General features: G+C 46.6%; 1 protein-coding gene across 1 annotated transcript in view; it reads left to right on the plus strand.

Moving 5' to 3' along the window:
- The window catches only part of LOC137299700 (uncharacterized), a 63349-nt gene that overhangs the window by 14154 nt on the left and 23446 nt on the right, over window positions 1-25749 (plus strand). The window contains exons 7-8 of the mRNA XM_067968640.1: window positions 12154-12948; window positions 19851-20012. Coding sequence (XP_067824741.1) covers window positions 12154-12948; window positions 19851-20012 — 957 coding nt within the window. The remainder of the gene's footprint in view (window positions 1-12153; window positions 12949-19850; window positions 20013-25749) is intronic.

Raw genomic sequence — 25749 nt, forward strand, 5'->3', positions numbered from 1 at the left:
CCGTCCTTACCCGGTCTGGGCCTATATGTGACTCCAATCCCACACCAACATGGTTGACTCTTAACTGCTCCCTAAAGTGCCCAAGCAAGTTATACCAGGGCAACTATGGATGGGCAATAAATGCCGGCCTTGCCAGCGATGCCCACATCCTAAGGATGAATATCAAAATAAAATGAGGTAAATGGCCAGATTGTCTTTTTAGTTGTGTTGGTTGAAGGAGGAACATTAGTCAGGATACATGGAGAATTCCCTGTTTTTCTTCAAATAATGCCATGGGATCTTTTACATCCACCTAAACAGATAGATGGGTTCTCGATTCACTGTTTCTTCCAAAAGACGACACTTCTGACAGTGCAGCACTCCCTCAGTACTGCATTGAAATATCAGCCTGGATTATGTGCTCACTTTCTGGTTGGCAGTTCACAATTACATTGGTCTCCCATGGTCAGCTGTGGCTCAGTGGCGTAGCTGCGCGAGATGTCGGCTTTTACGGAAGAATGTGAGTCGGAGACTGCAAAAGGTGACTTCACGCCTCTGAGTCAGAAGGTCGTGGGTTCAAGTCCCACTCCAGAGACTTGAGCACTTAAGCCAGGCTGACACTCCAAGTGTGGTACTAACTCTTAGCTCAACATAAAAGATCCCACAGCACTATTTGAAGAAGAGCAGGGGAGTTCTCCCCAGTGTCCAGGCCAATATTTATCCCTCAACCAACATCGTTAAAAGCAGATGATCTGGTTATTTATTTAATTCTGTTTGTGGGATCTTGCTGTGTGTAAATTGGCTGCCGTGTTTCCTACATTACAACAGTGACTACTCTTCAAAAGTACTTCATTGGCTGTAAAGTGCTTTGGCACGTCCTGAGGTCATGAATGAAACTGTAGAAATGCAAGGCTGTCCTTTTTTTCATGGCTTTGTTCTGTTTTTATAATCTGTAAAAATAAACATTCTTTTGAGATAAAAGGTGGGGTCCTATTCCTTTGTGAATTATGTTAGTTCTGGGAATGGAAAATATTTTCGAATTGTGTCATCCATTGTCAGCATCAAACACTCCCAGGGCATATGCAGTAAACGTTATATACAGAGTAAAGCTCCCTCTGCACTGTCCCATCAAACACTCCCAGGGCAGGTACAGCACGGGTTAGATACAGGGCAGATACAGTGGAAACAGTCCCAGTATCTCAAGTCTCTCCTCATTGCTCTAGTTTCCCATCCCTGGCATCAACCTGGTGAACCATCTTCAGCCAGAAGTGCCGAGTGGATGATCCACCTCGGCCTCCTCCCGATATCCCCACCCATCACAGAAGCCAGTCTTCAGCCAATTCAATTCACTCCACGTGATATCAAGAAACATCTGAGTGCACTGGATACAGCAAAGGCTATGGGCCTCGACAACATCCCAGCTGTAGTGCTGAAAACTTGTGCTCCAGAACGAGCCGCGCCTCTAGCCAAACTGTTCCAGTACAGCTACAACACTGGTATCTACCCGTCAATGTGGAAAATTGCCCAGGTAGGTCCTGTCCACAAAAAGTAGGACAAATCCAATCCGGCCAATTACCGCCCCATCAGCCTACTCTCAATCATCGACAAAGTGATGGAAGGTGTCGTCGACAGTGCTGTCAAGCGGCACTTACTCACCAATAACCTGCTCACCGATGCTCAGTTTGGGTTCCGCCAGGACCACTCGGCTCCAGACCTCATTACAGCCTTGGTCCAAATATGGACAAAAGCTGAATTCCAGAGGTGAGGTGAGAGTGACTGCCCTTGACATCAAGGCAGCATTTGACCGAGTGTGGCACCAAGGAGCCCTAGTAAAATTGAAGTCAATGGGAATCAGGGGGAAAACTCTCCAGTGGCTGGAGTCATACCTAGCACAAAGGAAGATGGTAGTGGTTGTTGGAGGCCAATCATCTCAGCACCAGGACATTGCTGCAGGAGTTCCTCAGGGCAGTGTCCGAGGCCCAACCATCTTCAGCTGCTTCATCAATGACCTTCCCTCCATCATAAGGTCAGAAATGGGGATGTTCGCTGATGATTGCACAGTGTTCAGTTCCATTCACAACCCCTCGGATAATGAAGCAGTTCGTGCCCGCATGCAGCAAGACCTGGACAACATCCAGGCTTGGGCTCATAAGTGGCAAGTAACATTCATGCCAGACAAGCGCCAGGCAATGACCATCTCCAACAAGAGAGAGTCTAACCACCTCCCCTTGACATTCAACGGCATTACCATCGCCCAATCCCCCACCATCAACATCCTGGGGATCACCATTGACCAGAAACTTAACTGGACCAGCCACATAAATACTGTGGCTACAAGAGCAGGTCAGAGGCTGGGTATTCTGTGGCGAGTGACTCACCTCCTGACTCCCCAAAGCCTTTCCACCATCTACAAGGCACAAGTCAGGAGTGTGATGGAATACTCTCCACTTGCTTGGATGAGTGTAGCTCCAACAACACTCAAGAAGCTCGACACCATCCAGGACGAAGCAGCCCGCTTGATTGGCATCCACCACCCTAAACATTCACTCCCTTCACCATCTGCGCACTGTGGCTGCAGTGTGTACCATCCACAGGATGCACTGCAGCAACTCGCCAAGGCTTTATCGACAGCACCTCCCAAACCCGCAACCTCAACCACCTAGAAGGACAAGGGCAGCAGGCACATGGGAACAACACCACCTGCACGTTCCCCTCCAAGTCACACACCATCCCGACTTGGAAATATATCGGCCGTTGCTTCATCGTCGCTGGGTCAAAATCCTGGAACTCCCTTCCTAGCAGCACTGTGGGAGAACCTTCACCACACGGACTGCAGCGGTTCAAGAAGGTGGCTCACCACCACCTTCTCAAGGGCAATTAGGGATGGGCAATAAATGCTGGCCTCGCCAGCGACGCCCACATCCTATGAACGAATTTTTAAAAATCTATGCTGCCGCTCTCTATGGTTTTAATGTCCTTTCTATAATGGGGCTCCCAAGACAGCGCCCAGTACTGTAACTGTGGCCAGTGTTTTGTACACATTTACCGTTACTTCTCTACTCTTGCACTCTTATGTCCCTACTTTTATAAAACCCAATATGCTGGTGGCCTTTTCTATGGTTTTAACTACGTGCACTCACACTCAGGTCTCTCTGTTCATTTGCACTTTCACCATTTTTCCATTGAGTTTTCATTCCCAGCCCTCACCTTCCTTCCCAAATTAGTTATCTCACACTTATCCACATTTAAATACTGTTTGTGGGAGCTTGCTGTGCACAAATTGGCTGCTGTATTTCTTACATCACACTTCAAAAATAAGTATTTTGTTAGCTGTAAAGCACTTTGGAACGTCCTGAGGTCATGAAACGGTGCTATAGAAATGCAAGATCTTTCTTATCTGCCGCCTATCTGCCCATTCCACTATCCTGGATCTTCCTGAAGCCTCTTAAAGACCTGCTTTGCTGTTTTAACAATAAATTCTAGAAACAATGAAAGAGTTTGAAGGAGTTTACCTGGTTATGTGGTCATAAAACAGCAAGGCGAAGCTTCGAGCTGAGGATGGGGTGGGAGTTTGTGGAGCTCAATAAAAGCATATAAATAAATCATTTTACATGGTTGAATGACTTTACATTTTTAAAAGCATTTTATGAGGGGCTTTGATAGAGTGAATAAGGAAAAACTGTTTCCAGTGGCAGGAAGGTCAGTAACCAGAGGACACAGATTTAAGGTGATTGGCAAAAGAACCAGAGGGGAGATGAGGGGAAATTCTTTTACGCAGCGAGTTGTTATAATCGGGAATGCGCTGCCTGAAAGGGCGGTGGAAGCAGATTTAATAATAACTTTCAGAAGGGAATTGGATAAATATTTGAAGGGGAAAAATTTGCAAGGTAATGGGGAAAGGACAGGGGGAGTGGGACTAATTGGATAGTTCTTTCAAAGAGCCGGCACGGGCACGATGGGCCGAATGGCCTCCTTCTGTGCGGTATCATTCTATGATTCTACGATACAGGTTTAAAGTAAATAACTCTCAGTAGAACAGGTCAGTGAAATGGATACTGGGGAAGAGGACAGTGACTATCTGTAGTAATAATAACAAGCTCCTTCTCAGCTGTGGTTAAGAGTCAGAGGGCCATTAAGGACTGTAGAGGACCACTGAGAGATTCCACAGGCAGATTTGGGTGGATTCCCAGGATAGGGCCAAGGTTTTAAATAGCTACTATGCCTCGGCCTTCACTCCAGGAGATGATGCTGAGTTATCAGTGATAAAACGAAGGGTCGATGATACAGTTGAACTTATCAAAGTCGATGTGGATATAGTCCTGGTTGGAATTAGTGATCTCCAAAGAGATTTGACTGCTGGGCCTGACAGCATTCACCCAAGGTCTTTGATCATGCATTTAACAACTCGCAGTGGTCTGGGATTGTTCCCATGGAGTGAAGAGAGGCTCGTCTGGTACCTATAATTAAAATGGCCAACAAGTCAGAACTAGGAAACTACAGGCGCATTAGTTTGACTTGGGTTACTGGCAGGTTGCTAGAAAGGCATCATTAGAGATGCATTGTACGATCGACTCAAAAGAAAAATGGCTCCTAGGGAATCTCTATATGGCTTCTGGAAAAGAAGGTCCTGCTTGAATTTTTGAGGAAGTTATAAAGTTGGTAGATGTCACAATGTCAACATTGTGTATCTGGATTTTCAAAAGGCCTTTGACAAAGTGCCACACAAGAGGCTACTAAGCCAGGTTGGGGTTTGTGGCATTATCAGCCTTGGCTCAGTGGGTAGCATTCTCACCTCTGACCTCATGAAGGTTGTGGGTTCAAGTCCCACTTCAAGGACTTTGAGTACATAATCTAGGCCGACAGTACTGAGGGGGTGCTGTCTTTTGGATGAGACGTTAAACCAAGGCCCTCTCAGTTCTATGTAAAAGATCCCATGGCACTATTTCGAAGATGAGCAGGGGAGTTCTCCCCGGTGTCCTGGCCAATATTTATCCCTCAACTAACACCTAACAACAAATTATCTGGTCATTATCACATTGCTGTTTGTGGGATCTTGCTGTGCCACATTTCCTACATTACAACAGTGACTACATTTCAAAATGTACTTAATTGGCTGTAAAGCACCTTGGGAGGTCCTGAGGTCATGAAAGGCACTATATAAATGCAAGTCTTTCTTTTTCTTTTATTGGCGGGCAAATTTTGGGCTAGATAAGGAACTGGCTGCATTCCTGTGGACAGAAAGTAGTTATAATTGGTTGTGCATAGGGGCCTGGGCACTGGTGGAATCCCACAGGGATCAGTGTTAGGGTTGTTGCTCTGTGGATTTGTGGATGATACAAAGATAAGTAGGATGTAAGGACTGAGACGAGAAAAATGGATTGCAGGTGGATCTAGGTATGATGGGGAATCATTTTAAAAATTCATTCTCGGGATGTGGACATCGCTGGCAAGATTGACATTTATTTGCCCTTGCCTGGTTGCCCTGAGAAGGTGGTGATAAAACTGAGGGGCTTTCTCAGAGGGACAGTTAAGAGTCAACCACATTGGTGTGGGGAATGGAGTCACATTTCGGCCAGGCCGGGTAAGGACGGCAGGTTTCCTTCCCTGAAGGGACATTAGTGAACCAGTTGGGTTTTTACAACAATCCGACAGTTTCACGGTCACTTTTACTGATAACCAGCTTTTTATTTCTAGATTTTTTTTAACTGAATACAAATTCTCAAACTGCTGTGGTGGGATTTGAGTTTACATACTCTTGATTATTAGTCCAGAAACATAACCACTAAACTACCACACCCTTGTGTGGGTCTATATCTGCAAACGTTTTTTAATGTAAATAAGTGTAGCCTGATGCACTTCGCTAGAGTTAACGCCGAGCATGTTCAAAGTTGCCAAGTGTGCGGAGGGCCTGGGGCTCATAATACACAAGTCGCTGAAGGTCACTGACCAAATCCAGGAGAGTATTGTGAAAGCAATAATTAAATTAAAGGACAATTAAATATAGAACAAAAAACAATCCTTTCTTTGTTTAAGACCTACGTCAGGCAGGTCTAGAATACTGGGGCCAGTGATGGTCCCCTCACATGGTGGGTGATACAGAGGTCCCGAAAAAGGTTCAGAGAAAGACCACTGGTTTGGTACCTACATTAAGGGGCCTCAGTTATCAGAATGTATTGAGAGCCGAGGCTTTTTACTTTAGAAAAGGAAAGAAGGAACGAGAGAAAGATTTGCATTTATATAGCACCTTTCATGACCCCAGGACATCCCAAAGCGTTTTACAGCCAATGAAGTACTTTTGAAGTGTAGTCATTGTTGTAATGTAGGAAACGCAGCAGCCAATTTGCGCACAGCAAGATCCCACAAACAGCAATGACCAGATAATCTGTTTTACTGATATTGGTTGAGGGACAAAAGTTCGAAATAATACCGTGGGATCTTTTACGCCCACCTGAGAGGGCAGACGGAGCCTCAGTTTAACATCTCATCCAAAAGACGGGACCTCTGAGAGTGCGGCACTCCCTCAGTACTGCCCTGGGAGTGTCAGCCTGGGTACTGCACTCAAGTCTCCTGGAGTTGGACTTGAACCCACAAACCCTTCATGACTCAGAGGTGGGAGTGCTGCCACTGAACCATTGCGGATACTTTCAAGGATATTTGATTGAGGTCTTGGATTAGACTCAAACCAAGTGGATAAACTATTCGCGTTAGACAGGTCAGGGAGCACCGGGGGCATAAATCAGGTAAGTACATAAATTAACCTAAAGTGTTGTCCTTTTTTTTGCCTTTCCAGGGGGATTGGGTAGCTGTGTGGGGGATGGGGGTTGTGAGAAGCAGTATGACAGACTCCAGAGACCAGCTGCTCTCTCTCTCTCTTACCTGTCCTGTTTGGTTTATATATTTATTTTTAGAATCGGTGATTGAACATTCCCAGTTAACTGGGACTTTGATATATAAATAAACCAGATCAATAAAAGAGTCTCTCAATGTTTGTGAGTGAGGCTGTTTCCCGCAGTCTCAGTTAGTACAGGCGGAGGGTTTAATTTAGTTTCTGCAGGTTTTTGCAATATTTCGTTCTGCATTATTGCAAATTAGTGTTTTAGGGGGAAGGGGGGAAAATCTAATTTAATTCCTTCCACCGATTTCCCGGAGAAAGGCGACCAAATGGGGGGAGTCAGAACTCGCCAACCTGAACTTTCGCTTCCTCTCAGACTCGGTTTGTTTTTTTCGGATGAATGATTAATCCATTCTCGCTGCCATTTTCCTTCCCAGTAACGGACTCACAACGACCCAAAGTGAGAGAGTGTGTGAGAGAGGAGAGAGAGAGAGAGCCAACAAGTGGGTGCAAACATTTCCTCTGGGGAGAGAAGTCTTGGATCTCGAGAACACCTGACTGAGTTGGGAATTCTTTCCCGTCTCAGAGAGAGAACAAACAATAAATATTTTTTTTTTGAGAATAAGTCGAATTAAAAGAATAGCAGGAAAAGCTATTAACACCACACCCGGGTTAGGAGTCACTGAGAGCCGAGGAGGTAAGAGGCATTTTCAGGATCAATGCGAAATGTACACGTTAAGTGTCAGTTTCGGGGCTATTTCACCCCCCGGAAGATTTCAGATACTTTTTATATTTTAAGTCACTTCTTTTGAGAGTTGCCATGGTAATTAAATGCAAATTGAGAGTTAGGTACGCAAAAGAAACTTGCGAAGAGAAGGTGATCCTAACCGGGGCTGGATGTAGGTGAGTGAGTGACCCAGAGAGAGAGAGAGGGGAGGAGGGGGGGATGCAATTTGGGAATAACTGGGAGGTGGGGGGTAGAGAGAGAGACAAAGAAACTTATTCACTGGGAGATTGCTGCGTGTACAAGTGTAAGCGCCCTGGAAATAAAATATGCGCAATTTGTGTAGGAGTTACAGGTGTTTATTTGGAGAGATTGACCCGTACAGTCAAGAAGGGAAATGTAGCATTTGATTTATTTCTGGCAATTATTTCTGGAATGTAATTCCTGTATTTAGTTACAGGCTTTTGGAGAATTGCTAATATTTGTGTGATTGTTATTTAAATACCCCCCAGTACAGAGTTACAGCTGTAGGAACTGAAGTTAGTTCGGGGAAGGTTAAAATTAATAGTTCTGAATAGCCCAGGGAGTGTTCTCAGTAAAGAATCTACTGCAAGTGACTTAGTCCAGATTTGCATGTCTGCAATGACAGTACAACTGTCGCGTTTTGACCCCAGCCGTAAGATATTGGAGTGTAAATCCATAATCAGGACCTGATCTGGCTTCAGAGTGGAGTGGGTCTGTGTTCCAGCGAGGGCACTGACTGTGGAATTATATTACACGAAGTGAAGAGAATCGGAATGAACTCCCGCTGTTCGTACAGAGGGCCTGTGTCCATTGCAAGCTGCCCATGGGGCTCCGATTGGGGCGTGTAACTCTACACGGTTACCATTTCACCAGCAAAACTCAACAGAATAAACTCTACCAAACTTCTCTAGAAAAGAGAAGGCTGAGGGGTGACTTAATTTTAAGATTATGAAAGGGTTTGATAGGGTGGACAGAGAGAAAATGTTTCCACTTGTGGGGGAGACAAAAACTGGGGGTCATAAATATAAGAGAGTCACTAATAAATCCAATAGGGAATTCAGGAGAAACTTCTTTACCCAGAGAGTGGTGAGAATGTGGAACTCACTCCCACAAGGAGTAGTTGAGGCGAATAGTGTAGATACATTTAAGGGGAAGCTGGATAAACACATGAGGGAGAAAGGAATAGAAGGATGTGGGGATAGGGTGAGATGAAGTAGGTAGAGAGGAAGGGGGCTCGTGTGGAGCATAGACCTGTTGGGCCGAATGGCCTGTTTCTGTGCTGTAAATTCTATGTATACACGTTACAAATTGGCTGCACAAATTCCCACTCCCATGGATTCCCAGTTTTTGTTTTCTAATTGAATCTGGAATTAGGTGAAAGCACAGAAATCTGTCTCAACGGCCGATCCTTTTCTTTCTGTCTGGAGTCAGGACAGTTTGATGTGTCAGTTTGGCTCAGTGAGTAGCACTGTCATTTCTGAATCAGAAGGTCATGGGTTCAAGCCCCATTCCAGAGACTTGAGCTCATAATCCAGACTGACCTTTTTTAAAAATAAATCATTCTGGGGATGTGGGCATCGCTGGCAAGGCTGGCATTTATTGCCCATCCCTTAGTTGCCCTGAGAAGGTGGTGGTGGGCCGCCTTCTTGAACCATTGGTAGTGGCTTTGATATGACTGAGGGGCTCGCTGGGCCACTTCAGAGGGCAGTTAAGAGTCATTCGATTTGGTGTGGGGACTGGAGTCACATATAGGCCCAGACCGGGTAAGGACGGCAGGTTTCCTTCCCTAAAGGGACAGGAGTGAAAGGTGATCACTTTTAAAATGACTTTAACAGGTAAAATCATAGAATCATAGAAAGTTAAAGCACAGGAGGAGGCCATTCGGCCCATCGTGTCCATGCCGTATGAAAAAGAGCTATCCAGCTTAATCCCACTTTCCAGCACTTGGTCCGTTGCCCTGTGGGTTACAGCACTTCAGGTGCACATCCAAGTACTTTTTAAATGAGTTGAGGGTTTCTGCCTCCACCACCCTTTCAGGCAGTGAGTTCCAGACCCCCACCACCCTCTGGGTGAAAAAAATTCTGCTCAGCTCCCCTCTAATCCTCCTACCAATGACTTTAAATCTATGCCCTCTGGTCACTGACCCCTCTGCTAAGGGAAATGGGTTCTCCCTATTCACTCCATCTGGTCCCCTCATAATTTTATGCACCTTAATTAAATCTCCCCTCAGCCTCCTTCATTCCAAAGAAAACAACCCCAGCCTATCCAATCCTCCCTCATAGCTAAAACTCCCCAGCCCCGGCAATATCCCCGTAAATCTCCTCTGCACCCCCTCCAGTGCAATCACATCTTTCCTGTACTGTGGTGACCAGAACTGTACACCGTACTTAAGCTGTGGCCTAACTAGTGTTAGGTGAACGCCGTTCCGAAGGGATGGGCGATGGCTTCCGTTACCCTGCTGGATTGCTTTGCATAGAGCCGGCACGGACTCGATGGGCCGAATGGCCTCCTTCCTTGCTGTAACCTGTCTATGAATCTATGAACGTAAAGGGCTCCAGCTCCTTGTTCAATTACTCCCAATAATGTTTCATTTGGTGAACTCAAAAATACAAAACAGCTTTACTGTGAGATGAAAGCTGGGGAGTTAAATCTAAACTAGTTTGACAAGAAATTAAGAAGTCTAAACTAGTCCGGGATTGGTAAATAACTAACAAGACCAAACACCGCTTGAATTAAACTTAGTAAGTAACTAACAAAACTAAATTACTACTGAGTTAAGTCTCACAAACTAACAAGACTAAACTGATGAGTTAAGTTTGGTAAGTAACTAGCAATAAATTAGTTTTGGTAGGTGCCTAGTAAGACTAAACTAGCACTTAGTTCAGTCTGATAACCAGCTAACATGACTAGGCTAGCACTGAGTTAAATTTGGTGAGTAACTACCAAGACTAAACTAGTAATCAGTTAGTTTACTCTATGGCTAGAATGCAGAGCTATGGGGAGTGGGGCTAATTGTATAGCTCTTTCAAAGAGCCAGCACAGGCACGATGGGCCGACTGGCCTCTTCCTGTGCTGTAAGACTCTATGATTCTATGACTTGCATTGAATTCCGATTTACTCCAATCCAATTTGAAAATCCCTCAATGCAAATTGGTTGATTTTTTAAAATCGTTTTGCATTAGACCAAAGTTGTACCAGAAACTGACCTCTCACCTCTGGGATATTGAAGTCAACAGCCTCCCAGAAACATGGGTCGAAGCTCTCTGGGAGACCAGAACTAGGGCCATAAATATAAGATGGTCACTAATAAATCCAATAGGGAATTCAGGAGAAACTTCTTTATCCAGAGAGTGGTGAGAATGTGGAACTCACTACCACAAGGAGTAGTTGAGGTGAATAGTGTAGATGCATTTAAGGTGAAGTTAGATAAACACGAGGGAGAAAGGAGTGGAAGGATATGCTGATAGGGTGATGAGTTACACACAGACCATTCACATGCAACGCCTGGAGTTATTCAGCATCAAAATGTGGATTAAGTCAAAAGGGAGTGAATCTGAATTAAAAGCAAGTCGATGGCTGAGTAGGTTCAGTCTAAGTCAACTCCAGGATGATTGTTCTAGAATTACATAGAATGTACAGTGAAGAAACAGGCCATTCGGCCCAACAGGTCCATGCCACTGTTTATGCTCCACACGAGCCTCCTCCCACCCTCTTCATCTCACCCTATCAGCATAACTTTAATCCTTTCTCCCTCATGTGTTTATCGAGCTTCCCCTTAAATGTATCTACACTATTCACCTCAACTACTCCTTGTGGGAGCGAGTTCCACATTCTCACCACTCTCTGGGTAAAGAAGTTTCTCCTGAATTCCCTATTGGATTTATTAGTGATCTTATATTTATGGCCCTAATTCTGGTCTCCCCCACAAGTGGAAACATCTTCTCTACGTCTACCCTATCAAACCCTTTCATAATCTTAAAGACCTCTATCAGGTCACCCCTCAGTCTTCTCTTGTCTAGAGAAAAGAGCCCCAGCCTGTTCAATCTTTCCTGATAGGTATAACCTCTCAGTTATGGTATCATCCTAGTAAATCTTTTTTGCACCTTCTCCAGTGCCTCTATATCCATTTTATAATATGGAGACCAGAACTGTTCACAATACTCTAAGTGTGGTCTAACCAAGATTCTATACAAATTTAATACAACTTCTCTGCTTTTCAATTCTATCCCTCTAGAAATGAACCCCAGTGCTTGGTTGCTTTTTTATGGCCTTATTAACCTGCGTCACTACTTTTGGTGATTTGTGTATCTGTACCCCCAGATCCCTCTGCTCCTCTCCCCCATTTAGACTCTTATTATCCAAGCAGTATGTGGCCTCCTTATTCTTCCTATCAAAATGCTCCACCTCACACTTACCTATATCCTAGATATAGGATTCTGTAAATGCTTTCGCACCGATTGAATGTTGGCGTTTTCGTGCCCTAGTAGACCATCTCCGAATAGAATGATTGGGTCTCAGCCTTGTCACTATCGTTTGTTTCAGTGATGTCGACTTGACTTATTGGTAAATTTTCCTCCTGTGTGTTTATTTCTAGGTCGCTTCAACCACCTTAAACTACCTAGGACTTGCCGTCGCAATGTACGAGAATAGACCCTTTGGCAGCCCGCCTGCCTACAGCCCAACAAGTCATTTCAGCCAGCCCATCCCGCACAGACCCTCTGTGGTCAGCTATGAATATGACGTGCGTTCCCCTCCACCAGACTCTTATTACATTGAGGATAAGCCACAACACTTCTACAAATGGAACTCCTCACCAGGGATCATCCGTATTTTAGAGGGGATCATTGTAGTCCTGTGTCTCGCTATTTTTGCGTGTGTGGCATCAACGTTGCAATGGCAATACAATTATGGGTATGGCATTGGCGGGATGGGTGGAGGTGGGTACTACCCCGGGATGGGTGGAGGTGGGTACTACCCTGGGATGGGTGGAAGTGGGTACTATTCCGGGTTGGGCGGAGGTGGCTATGGGATGGGAGGGTACAACCGAGGCACCACTGACCCCAGAGCTGCCACAGGCTTCATGATTGCGATGGCCGCCATCTCGTTCATCGTCGGCCTGGCCTTCTTTATCGCCAGCGTCAGCAAGTCCCACAACGCGAGGAGTCGGAAGTTTTACCTGTTGGTGCTGATATTCAGCGCGATCCTGGGGGCGATGGAGCTCATCGCCAGCATTGTGTACATCATGGGGGTGAATCCCATGGCTGGCAGCGGAGGGTCCATGTACTACAGCCAGATAAGGATGCTATGCAACCAGTTCTATTCACCTGCTGGTGCCACGATGTTTACCAATCAGTATCTCTATCACTACTGTGTTGTGGATCCTCAAGAGGTGAGTCACTCTTTATTATTGCCGTGTCTCAGCCTTTTGTAGAATGGAAATTCGTTCTTTGATTCCTGTGTAGGTTTACTGCTAAAACATGATAAAGTTCATGAGCTCGCAATGGTTCAATTAAAAAAATGCACCACCCCTAGTGGTACTGAGTCATGCAGACCAGGAAGGTCACTGGTTTTGCCTTGCTCTGTGTTCACTAATTCAATCATAGGAACAGGAGGAGGCCATTCAGCCCCCTGTTGCAGCATTCAGTTAGATCATGGATTACCTGTACCTCATTCCATTTACCCGCCTTGGCTCCATATCCCCTGATACCCCTTACCCAACAAAAATCTATCGATCTCAGTCTTGAACGCTTCAATTGACCCCCAGCATCCACAGCTTTTTGGGGGAGAGAGTTCCAGATTTCCACTCCCCTTTGTGTGAAAAAGTGCTTCCTGATTTCACTCCTCAATGGTCTGGCTCTAATTTTAAGATTATTCCCTCTTGTTCTGGACTCCTGCCGCCAGAAGAAATAGATTCTCTTTATCTACCCTATCAAATCCTTTTATCATTTTAAACGCCTCAATTAGATTATCCCTTAATCTTCTAAACTCAAGGAAAACAAGCCTTGTCTATGCAGCCTGTCCTCATAATTTATCCCTTTTAGCTCTGGTATCATTCTGGTGAATCTGCACTGCACCCCCTCCAAGGCCAATATCTCCTTCCTGAGGGGCGGGGCCCAGAACTGAACCCAGTCTCCAGATGGGGTCTGACCAGGGCTCTGTACAACTGAATCATCACTTCCTCCCCTTTGTATTCCAGTCCCCTCGAGATAAAGGCCAACATTCCATTTGTCTTTTTGATTATTTTTTGTACCTGTCCACTAGCTTTTAGTGATTTCTGTACTTGGATCCCCCAAATCCCTTTGCTCCGCCATAGTTTCTAGTCTCTCACCTTTTAGTAAATATTCCGATTTGTCTTTCTCCGATCCAAGTGAATGACCTCACACTTCCCCACGTTGAACTCCATCTGCCACAGTTTTGGTCACTCACTTATTCTGTCCATGTCCCTTTGTAACTTTCTGTTCCCATCTGTGCCACTTACTGTGCCACCTAACTTAGTGTTGTCTTCAAACTTGGATATACAATTCTCTATTCCTTCATCCGAGTCTTTGATAAATACGGTGAAAAGCCGAGGGCCCAGACAGATCCCCAGGGAACACCACTTCTCACATCCTGCCAATCAGAGAACGTTCCCTTTATCTCTACTCCCTGTCTCCTATCTCCCAATCAATTTCCAACCCATGTTGCGAGATTACCTCCAATTCTGTGCACTCTCATTTTAAAAAAATTCATTCTTGGGATGTGGGCATCGCTGGCAAGGCCGGCATTTATTGCCCATCCCTTCTTGCCCTTGAGAAGGTGGTGGTGAGCCTTCCCTTGAACCGCTGCAGTCCGTGTGGTGAAGGTGCTGCTAGGAAGGGAATTCCAGGATTTTGACCCAGCAACAATGAAGGAACTGCCGACATACAGATTTAAGGTGATTGGCAAAAGAACCAAAGGCGACGTGAGGAAAATCTTTTTTACGCAACGAGTAGTTGCGATCTGGAATGCGCTGCCTGAAAGGGTGGTGGAGGCAGATTCAATCATGGCTTTCAAAAAGGAATTCGATAAATATTTGAAGGGAAAAAATTTGCAGGGTTACGGAGAAAGAGCAGGGGAGTGGGACTAACTGGATTGCTCTAACAAAGAGCCGGCATAGGCTCGATGGGCCAAAGGGCCTCCTTCTGTGCTGTAACGAATCTATGATTCTATATTTCCAAGTCGGGATGGTGTGTGACTTGGAGGGGAACGTGCAGGTGATGTTGTTGTCATGCACTCGCTGCTCTTGTCCTTCTAGGTGGTAGAGGTCGCGGGTTTGGGAGATGCTGTCAAAGAAGCCTTGGCGAGTTGCTGCAGAGCATCCTGTAGATAGAACACACCGCAGCCACGGTGCGCCGGTGGTGGAGGGAGTAGGTGTTTAAGGTGGTGGATGGGCTGCCGATCGAGTAGACTGCTTTGTCCTGGATGGTGTCGAGCTTCTTGAGTGTTGTTTTAGCTACACCAATCCAGGCAAGTGGAGAGTATTCCATCACACTCCTGACTTGTACCTTTTTTGCCAATCTCTTGCATGGAAATGTATCAAATGTTTCCTGGAAGTCCATATAGATAACATCCATGGACATGTATTGACCTCCTCAAAAAAATTGGTTAGATTATTCAGACATGACTTGCCCTTCACAAATCCAGGCTGGCTCTCTGATCAGCTCTAATTCGTCCAAGTGCTCAGTCACTCTGTCCCGAATGACAGATTCGAGTAACATCACCACAAACTCAGCCAGGGTTTCAGTGGGTGTCCTACAATTAACCTCAGTGTCCCCAGCTAGGGAAGAGCTAAGATGGCCCAGGTTTTCTGGTCGCTGTCTGTGCACTAAGAGGTTGCCAACCCTCCAGGATCGCCCTGGAGTCTCCAGGAATTAATAACTAATCTCCAGGACACAGCTGCGAGCAAAAACCCGGGAGAAACATCAATGGGGCAATAACAAAATTGCTTTTAAAAAAACTCTCTTTAAACACTTTTGTTTATTAGTTGTAAAAATATCGGAGATGGGAATAAAGGCCGTTGATTGACGTTGAAGAATCATCCAATCGGGTAATGAAAAACTTGTTCGCTTTCCAATTGACCAAGGGAAGGCGGGGCACTGTGAGGATGGACGTGTTGGGTGACCAATGGTGGGAGTGTTGGGGGGACAGGCTGCAGGAGGCGGGAGGGTTATGTGATGAAACCTCCAGGAATACGTCCAACCAGAGTTGGCAACTCATGTCTGGAAGTGTTTCGATGTTGGATGGAGCTGGAATCTTGGCCCAGTTCCACTCAGGGCAGCGCATTTAATCAACTGAGATATGCAGGAGCCAGTTGTCAACTGTTGGAGACTGAGCCAAACTTGGGAGAAATCAGCTTCTCATCCTTAGCTCCACTGGAGGTCATGTCTGAAGGTTGCATTTGTAATCTTAATATACAAAGTAAAGGAATGCGTCATGAGTCAGACCTTGTATGGTTAGTCTGACGGGGGCTGTGGGGGAAATGCTTGAGGCAGTTTTAAGGGAGATGCTATCGGTGTTCATCCAAAAAGCATTGATCTGATGGAAAGATAGGGGACAAGAGTTTGAGAAACAGTAGTACTGAGGGAGTGCTGCACTGTCGGAGGTGCCGTCTTTCGGATGAAACGTTAAACCGAGGCCCTGTCTGCCCTCTCAGGTGGACGTAAAAGATCCCACAGCCACCATTGCGTGAGAAGCAGGGGAATTCTCCCGGGACAATATTTATCCCTCGACCAACCTCACTTTAAAAAAAACATGATCTGATCATTTATTTAATTGCTGTTTGTGGGATCTTGCTGTGTACAAATTGGCTGCCACGTTTCCCTACATTACAACAGTGACTTCACTTCAAAAAGTACCTCACTGGCTGTAAAGCGCTTTGGGACGTCCTGAGGATGTGAAGGGCGTTGTATAAATACAAAATCTTTCTTTTTATCTCCGGACTAATGCTAAATTTCGGCTCAGTTGATGGTGCAGTGGGATTGCTCTGGGATCTCTGCTGTTTACATTGTTCTCAAACAATATGGAGCAGGCTGGCCCAGGAACGCTGTCTCTCCAGGCAGGGGGAGATCTGTTGGTATCAGTAACTCGAGATATATGTAAACTATTGGGTGGGCAGATCAAAACTGTATAGGCAGCCTACAGGGCTCCGTTGAACGCACCCTTGCAGACAGCAATCCTGGACTCCACTGGGATAAGGGTCACCGACCCTCCTGGATTGTCCTGGAGTCTCCAGGAATTAAAGATTAATCTCCTGGACACTGCTGCGAGCAACACCCGGGGAGAAAAATCACACAGGCATTAATAAATTGTGCATTTTCTTTGACTATTTTTGTTCATTATAAAAATATTGGAGATGGGGAGAAAATAGCTGTTTGTCCGATTGGGTAACGAAGAGTCTGTTCGCTTTCCAATTGGCCATGGGAAGGCGGGGCACTGCGAGGATGGACATGTCAGGTGCCCAATGGCGGGAATGTGGGGCGGGGCGGTTGGAGGGGGGAGGTCATGTGATGAATCCTCCAGGAATATGACCAGCCAGAGTTGGCGAACCCTACGTTGGGCCAATCCAGGTGGAACCAGCTGTGGGTAAATGCAAAACCACCAATATTGAAACAGGAAGCGTGTGCACAGCGGGCGGGTGTCCATTAGTAAACATGGGATTGGTCAACTTTGACCTGGTGTAGAGAGTGTCAAGGGGGGCTGACCTTTGAACTCTTGGATCCTGCCTTCTAATCCAGCCCAGGCAGATGGGACGATGGTCTCCTTTCTCTAAATGGAAAAGATTTGTGTGCAATCATCAACCAGTCAATGCTTATTGCCAAGTCCTGGGATGGTATTGTAAGAACATTCAAAGACAGGTTACTTTAACCCGCTGAGGCCACATTTGGAACATGTTATGGAGTTTTGGGCTTTTACCTTCAAGAAAGCAAATTGTTAGAGCAGGCTCGGAGAAAAGCAGCAAAGAAGGTTCTGGACACAAAGTCATTGTGCCCACTGCTGCTTCCCACTCCTTCACTATTCTAAGCAATGAGAAGAGAGGTACAGACAATCAGAGAGATAGAGCAAGGAACAGAGACAGGCAGACAAAGGCTTGCAGAGACACAGCAAACAGAGAGAGGTGGAAAAGGATGGAGAGAGAAACAGAGAGATGCAGACATACACCGAGGAGCAGATTAAGAAAGCGACAAAGCTATAAAGACACAAGCAGAGAGAAATGGAGAGAGACAGAGAGATGGAGAGGAAGAGTGACGGATGGAAAAGGGCAATGATAGGGTAACTAAAGCCAGAGCTCCCTGGATGACGAAAGAGATAGAGAGTAAGATGAAGCAGAAAAAAAGGGGCAAATGACAGATGTCAGGTTGAAAACACAAGTGAGAACCAGGCTGAATATAGAAAGTTCAGAGGGGAAGTGAAAAAGGAAATGAGAGGAGCAAAGAGAGAGTATGAGAATAGACTGGGGGCCAACATAAAAGGGAATCCAAAAGTCTTCTATAGGCATGTAAGCAGTAAATGGGTAGTAAGAGGAGGTGTCAGACCAATTAACGGCCAAAAGGAGATCTACTCATGGAGGCAGAGAGCATGGCCGAGGTATTAAATGAGTACCTTGCATCTGTCTTTACCAAGGAAGAAGATGCTGCCAAATTCACAGTAAAAGAAGAGGTAGTTGAGATACTGGATGGGCTAAAAATTGATAAAGAAGAGGTACTAGAAAGGCTGGCTGTATTTAAAATAGATAAGTCACCCGGTCCGGATGGGATCCACCCTAAGTTGCTGAGGTACTGGCCATAATCTTCCAAACATCCGTTATGGGGGTGGTGCCAGAGAACTGGAGAATTGCAAATGTTACACCCTTGTTCAAAAAAGGGTGTAAGGATAAACCCAGCAACTACAGGCCAGTCAGTTTAACCTCGGTGGTGGGGAAACTTTTAGAAATGATAATCCGGAACAAAGTTAACAGTCACTTGGACAAGTGTGGATTAATTAAGGAAAGCCAGCACGGATTTGTTAAAGGCAAATCGTGTTTAACTAACTTGATTGAGTTTTTTGATGAGGCAACGGAGTGGGTCGATGAGAGCAGTGCGGTTGATGTGATAGAGTCATAGAGTTATACAGCACGGATAGAGGCCCTTCGGCCCATCGTGTCCGCGCCGGCCATCAAGCCCAGTGATGTATATGGACTTTCAAAAGACGTTTGATAAAGTGCCACATAATAGGCTTGTCATCAAAGCTGAAGTCCTTGAAATAAAAGGGGCAGTAGCAACATGGATACAGAATTGGCTAAATAACAGGAACCAGAGAGTAGTGGTGAACGGTTATTTTTTGGACTGGAGGGAGGTGTACAGTGGTGTTCCCCAGGGGTCGGTACTAGGACCACTGCTTTTCTTGATATATATTAATAACTTGGACTTGGGTGTACAGGGCACAATTTCAAAATTTGCAGATGACACAAAACTTGGAAGTGTAGTAAACAGTGAGGAGGAGAGTGATAGACTTCAAGAGGACATAGACAGGCTGGTGGAATGGGCGGACACGTGGCAGATGAAATTTAACGTAGCAAAGTGTTCAATTCTGGGCACCGCACTATGGTTACAGCACGGAAGATCTGGAATGCACTGCCTGAGGGGGTGGTGGAGGCAGATTCAATCGTGGCTTTCAAAAGAGAATTGGATAAGTACTTGAAGGGAAAACATTTGCAGGACTATGGGGATAGGGCAGGGGAGTGGGACTAGTTGGATTGCTCTTGCAGAGAGCCGGCATGTACTCGACGGGCCGAATGGCTTCCTTCCATGCTGTAAGCATTCTATGATTCTATACTTATCAGGAAAGGCTGAACAGGCTGGGGCTCTTTTCTCTACAAAAGAGAAGACTGAGGGTTGACTTGATAGAGGTCTTTAAGATAATGAAAGGGTTTGCTAGGGTAGACTTAGAGAAAATGTTTCCATTTGTGGGGGAGTCCAGAGCTAGAGGTCATAAATATAAAATATTCACCAATAAACCCAATAGGGGATTCAGGAGAAACTTCTTTAACCAGAGAGTGGTGAGAATGTGGAACTCGCTACCACAAGGAGTAGTTGAGGTGAATAGTGTAGATACATTTAAGAGGAAGCGAGATAAACACATGAGGGAGAAAGGAATAGAAGGGTTTGCAGATGGGGTGGGAGGAGGCTCGTGTGGAGCATAAAGGCCGGCATAGACCAGTTGGGCCGAATGGCCTGTTTCTGTGTTGTAGACTCGATGTAACTCGATGTAACACTCCTGTTTGTTCCCTTTCGACAGGCCGTGGCGATTGTCTGTGGATTCCTGGTGTCGCTGACATTTTGTATCATTGCATTCTTCGCTCAAAGAGTGCGGCACAAAATATGGAAATATGGGAAACCGAATATCTTCTGGGACAAAGGGTTAGCTGGTGAAGAGATGGGTCCCAACGTGGAAGAATGGGTAAGTGAAAATGTTGATGTCCCAGGTTCACTCGCCGGTCAGTGCTGAGTCAGTGGATCTCAGCCGAGCAGTTCCAGTTTGCTCAGTGCAGAGCTGGCTCGCTAAGTGAGAAGTTCACAGTGTGACTTGGTCAGGTCGTGCTGGGTGTGCTGTGTTCAGCTTAATCACAGCAACAGAAGGGGCCAGTCTGGGGATGGATAAATATTGGAATTGGAGAGGAGGGTGGAATGGAACGATCAAATACCCCATGGGACATGATGTGTCCTGTGCTATTGGGCGGCAAGGGCCAATAAAGGAATGTTATCTGTTGGTCAGGGTTGAATATTTGACAATTGGTGAATGTTCTGGAGTTTTGCTTCATTCCCTTTGGGGGGGTCACCGATTATTTACATAGAACTTTCTCTCACAGGATAAATGGGTGGGTCGAGTCCATGATAGGGGAGAGTGTACGTGGGCTGTGGGAGGAGAGGGTTTGATGGGCCAATTCGGCTTTTCTCAATCCGAGCTTCCTGATGTTCCCGAGTGAGAGTGCTCATTTACACCGAATTGTGGTCCCCAGGAATAAATTGAGAAAACATAACCTTTTTCTTTCTGGGACCCTTAAGTTAATGGAGAAAGGAGATTTTCACCTTGTTAGTGAGTGTTGAATTCCAATCCAGGTCGTACAGGAGACAGAGCAGTGCGTTACTCCAATGAAACACCCAGTGCTCAATGTAGAGAATTTTTAAGTCCTTGCCCAGTAGGATCATTTTGAAATCCTACGCCAGTTGGGAACCGGCACGAAAGTCAATGGTTAATATGCGGTGATTGGATTTTTTACCTGACTGTAAATGCACGAGGTGAATCTAGTTTAGATCATGTACAAGGGCGTACTGTCATTTAGATAAAGGCTCTCTTCTCGGATTACCCTTGTCGACAGGTTACACAATTGTTTTCCACTCGTGAGGATGAAGCAAACGGTGGCACCGCCCCCCGAAACTGCACATTTATGGCGTCTTTACACAATCGGTGACTCACCAGTGATGGACCGGGCTCTCTGTCCTTTGATGTTCATTATCTACCAGTTGCTGTAGTCACTGAACCCTGCGGGAGCGTTATTCCATGGCCACTGGCCACCCCTCTGGTACCTGTGGAGCTGGTCCTGGAAGGGTGGGTGGGTGGGTTAGTTAATCAACCACAGCAACAACTATTTGCATTTATATAGCGCCTTTAATGTAGTAAAAATGTCCCAAGGTGCATCACAGGGGCGATTATCCAACAAAGATTGACACCGAGCCACATAAGGAGATATTAGGACAGGTGACCAAAAGCTTGGTCAAAGAGGTAGGTTTTAAGGAGCATCTTAAAGGAGGAGAGAGAGGCGGAGAGGTTTAGGGAGGGAATTCCACAGGTATCTTGGTGAGCCAGACCCCGTCCCTCGTCTGCTAGCCACACACACGTTCCGGTAGAAGTCACTGTACAGTGGGAGTCCAGGAGCGCAAAGGCCAATCATACTGCTCCAACCAGTTATAACCAATTAAAGAACCCCAAGCAGTGCCCTGGCTGAGATCAGCTGACTCAAACTGGGGATGGATCCTGGGGTCTTCTCCATCTGTACGGCTCAGAACGCAGGTCAGGCAGTGACGATATCGACTAAGCCATCAGGGGGTCTTGCCGAGCCCCATCCAGATAGTCTGCCCGTCCCTGTGCTCCTGCCTCTGTCCTCTGGCACACTCCTCCACCAATCAGGTCTGAGCAGCACACCCGAGTGGCACAAATATTGATCCAAGCAGAATCGCAGACCAGAGGGACACGTGACTTTTTCACCTACTGAGTTTCTTTTTGTTTGCCGATTGGCGCTGGAAGATCTCGAACAAGTCCCGTGTTAACGGAGCTCCCTCTCACCACCCAGGCTTATCAGGCTGAGGGGTGTGCTGAAATCCCCTTGACGATTGTTCCATCGAAACGCAGAGCTGTATTTGCTTTTTGATAAGTTTGGTTTCAGTTTAATTACTCATTAACCTGATTGTTGTTGCTTTGGTTTCACTCGTTGCGAGTGATTAAATCATTTCCTGCTGTTAACCCACATTGGGCAGTTTGAAATGGCGTCGAGGCCCAGAGTCTGAGCTGAACGATCGACAAAGAGTCGCTGTTTGACGGGTGCTGGGGAAAAGGTTCCGTCAGGAACAACTATGCCCAGTGTCGAATTACCCACGGGTTGTTTTTATTATGGAGGGTCGAGGCCCCTGGTGCAGGACATCAACAAGGTTAAAGAGTTCAAGGGAAGACAAATTAAATCAGTGATGAGAGGAAACCAAGCTTGGATTTTAAAAGCCTGTAGAGAGTAGGAGGGAGGAAAGATTGGGAAAGGTGAGGAGATCCGCAGTTTTGAGATTCAACAATTTGTATTTATCCCGTTAACGTAGTAAAACGTCCCAAGGTGCTTCACAGGAGCGATTATCAAACAAAATTTGACACCGAGCCACATAAGGAGATATTAGGACAGGTGACTAAAAGCTTGGTCAAAGAGGTAGGTTTTAAGGAGCGTCTTAAAGGAGAAGAGAGAGGCGGAGAGGTTTAGGGAGGGAATTCCAGAGCTTAGGGCCCAGGCAGCTGAAGGCACGGCCGCCAATGGAGGAGTGATGAAAATCGGAGATGCGCAAGAGGCAAGAATTGGAGGAGCGCAGAGATCTCGGAGGGTTGTAGGGCTGGAGGAGGTTACAGAGATAGGGAGGGGGGAGGCCATGGAGGGATTTGAAATCAAGGATGAGAATTTTAAAATCGAGGCATTGCCAGACCCGGAGCCAATGTAGGTCAGCGAGCACAGGGGGTGATGGGTGAACGGGACATTTTTTTTTTATTCGTTCACGGGATGTGGGCGTCGCTGGCGAGGCCAGCATTTATTGCCCATCCCTAATTGCCCTCGAGAAGGTGGTGGTGAGCCGCCTTCTTGAACCGCTGCAGTCCGTGTGTTGACGGTTCTCCCACAGTGCTGTTAGGAAGGGAATTCCAGGATTTTGTCCCAGCGACAATGAAGGAACGGCGATATATTTCCAAGTCGGGATGGTGTGTGACTTGGAGGGGAACGTGCAGGTGGTGTTGTTCCCATGCGCCTGCTGCTCTTGTCCTTCTAGGTGGTAGAGGTCGCGGGTTTGGGAGGTGCTGTCGAAGAAGCCTTGGCGAGTTGCTGCAGTGCATCCTGTGGATGGTGCACACTGCAGCCACAGTGCGTCGGTGGTGAAGGGAGTGAATGTTTAGGGTGGTGGATGGGGTGCCAATCAAGCGGGCTGCTTTATCTTGGATGGTGTCGAGCTTCTTGAGTGTTGTTGGAGCTGCACTCATCCAGGCAAGTGGAGAGTATTCCATCACACTCCTGACTTGTGCCTTGTAGATGGTGGAAAGGCTTTGGGGAGTCAGGAGGTGAGTCACTCGCCGCAGAATACCCAGCCTCTGACCTGCTCTCGTAGCCACAGTATTTATATGGCTGGTCCAGTTAAGTTTCTGGTCAATGGTGACCCCCAGGATGTTGATGGTGGGGGATTCGGCGATGGTAATGCCGTTGAATGTCAAGGGGAGGTGGTTAGACTCTCTCTTGTTGGAGATGGTCATTGCCTGGCACTTATCTGGCGCGAATGTTACTTGCCACTTATGAGCCCAAGCCTGGATGTTGTCCAGGTCTTGCTGCATGCAGGCTCGGACTGCTTCATTATCTGAGGGGTTGCGAATGGAACTGAACACTGTGCAGTCATCAGCGAACATCCCCATTTCTGACCTTATGATGGAGGGAAGGTCATTGATGAAGCAGCTGAAGATGGTTGGGCCTAGGACACTGCCCTGAGGAACTCCTGCAGCAATGCCCTGGGGCTGAGATGATTGGCCTCCAACAACCACTACCATCTTCCTTTGTGCTAGGTATGACTCCAGCCACTGGAGAGTTTTCCCCCTGATTCCCATGGACTTCAATTTTACTAGGGCTCCTTGGTGCCACACTCGGTCAAATGCTGCCTTGATGTCAAGGGCAGTCACTCTCACCTCACCTCTGGAATTCAGCTCTTTTGTCCATGTTTGGACCAAGGCTGTAATGAGGTCTGGAGCCGAGTGGTCCTGGCGGAACCCAAACTGAGCATCGGTGAGCAGGTTATTGGTGAGTAAGTGCCGCTTGATAGCACTGTCGACGACACCTTCCATCACTTTGCTGATGATTGAGAGTAGACTGATGGGGCGGTAATTGGCCGGATTGGATTTGTCCTGCTTTTTGTGGACAGGACATACCTGGGCAATTTTCCACATTGTCGGGTAGATGCCGGTGTTGTAGCTGTACTGGAACAGCTTGGCTAGAGGCGCAGCTAGTTCTGGAGCACAAGTCTTCAGCACTACAGCTGGGATGTTGTCGGGGCCCATAGCCTTTGCTGTATCCAGTGCACTCAGCCGTTTCTTGATATCACGTGGAGTGAATCGAATTGGCCGAAGACTGGCTTCTGTGATGGTGGGGATATCGGGAGGAGGCCGAGATGGATCATCCACTCGGCACTTCTGGCTGAAGATGGTTGCAAACGCTTCAGCCTTGTCTTTTGCACTCACGTGCTGGACTCCGCCATCATTGAGAATGGGGATGTTTGCAGAGCCTCCTCCTCCCGTTAGTTGTTTAATTGTCCACCACCATTCACGACTGGATGTGGCAGGACTGCAGAGCTTTGATCTGATCCGTTGGTTGTGGAATCGCTTAGCTCTGTCTATAGCATGGTGCGAGTTAGGATATGGGCAGCAGAGTTTTGGATGAGCTCAAGTTTACAGAGGGTGGAAGATGGGAGGCCGGCCAGGAGAGCATTGGAATAGTCCAGCCTGGAGGTATCAAAGGCACGGATGAGGGTTTCAGCAGCAGATGAGCGGAGGCGGGGGTGGAGACGGGCGATGTTACTGAGGTGTTCTGGAAAAGAATGAGTTGGGGGCAGGGCGATAAATCTTGATTTCAACACAGTGGGAATGCAGTGAGGAGGAAGAGTGCGGAGGACAGGGAATGTGGAACTGAGGAAGACCGAGAGGGGAGTTCAGAGGAGCACAGAGTGTAGTAATATCGATAAAAGAGAGAGAGAGCAAGACAAGAAAGGTTGTGATGTAGAGAGAGAGGCTGGAGACTGGAGGTCGGAAATGGATTGGCTACCAGACACAAGCCCCGACCTACCAGAGTCACCTTCAGGAGACGTTTTCCCCCAAGGGGAGCAGTCAATACGAAGGGCATAGTCAGGATGTCAAGGCTTTGTATCAAAGTAGCTGCTGATTGCAACTGGCAAATGTCACAGGAGACACTCATTCATTTCTAACTGTCCTTGTGATGCAAATTAAAGAAAGAAAGAACTCCCATTTCTATCGTGCCTTTCACGACCTCAGGACGTCCCAAAGTGCTTTACAGCCATTGAAGTACTTTTTTTTGAAGTGTAGCCACTGTTGTAATGTGCGAAACGTGGCAGCCAATTTGTGCACAGCAAGATCCCACAAACAGCAATGAAATAATGACTGGATAATCTGTTTTTTTTTAGTGATGTTGGTTGAGGGATAAATATTGGCCCAGTGCACCGGGGAGAACTCCCCCTGCTCTTCTTCGAAATAGTGTCATGGGATCTTTGACACGCACCTGAGAGGGCAGAGGGGGCCTCGGGTTAACGTCTCAACCAAAAAATTTGGAAAACCCCCCCGGTCCCTGACTTGGCTGAAAATATCCCCTTATGGTCCTCAGTTCCCCCTCCCTCAATCCATGTTC

Source organism: Heptranchias perlo, chromosome 29, assembly GCF_035084215.1.
Source record: "Heptranchias perlo isolate sHepPer1 chromosome 29, sHepPer1.hap1, whole genome shotgun sequence".
Lineage (NCBI taxonomy): Eukaryota > Metazoa > Chordata > Chondrichthyes > Hexanchiformes > Hexanchidae > Heptranchias > Heptranchias perlo.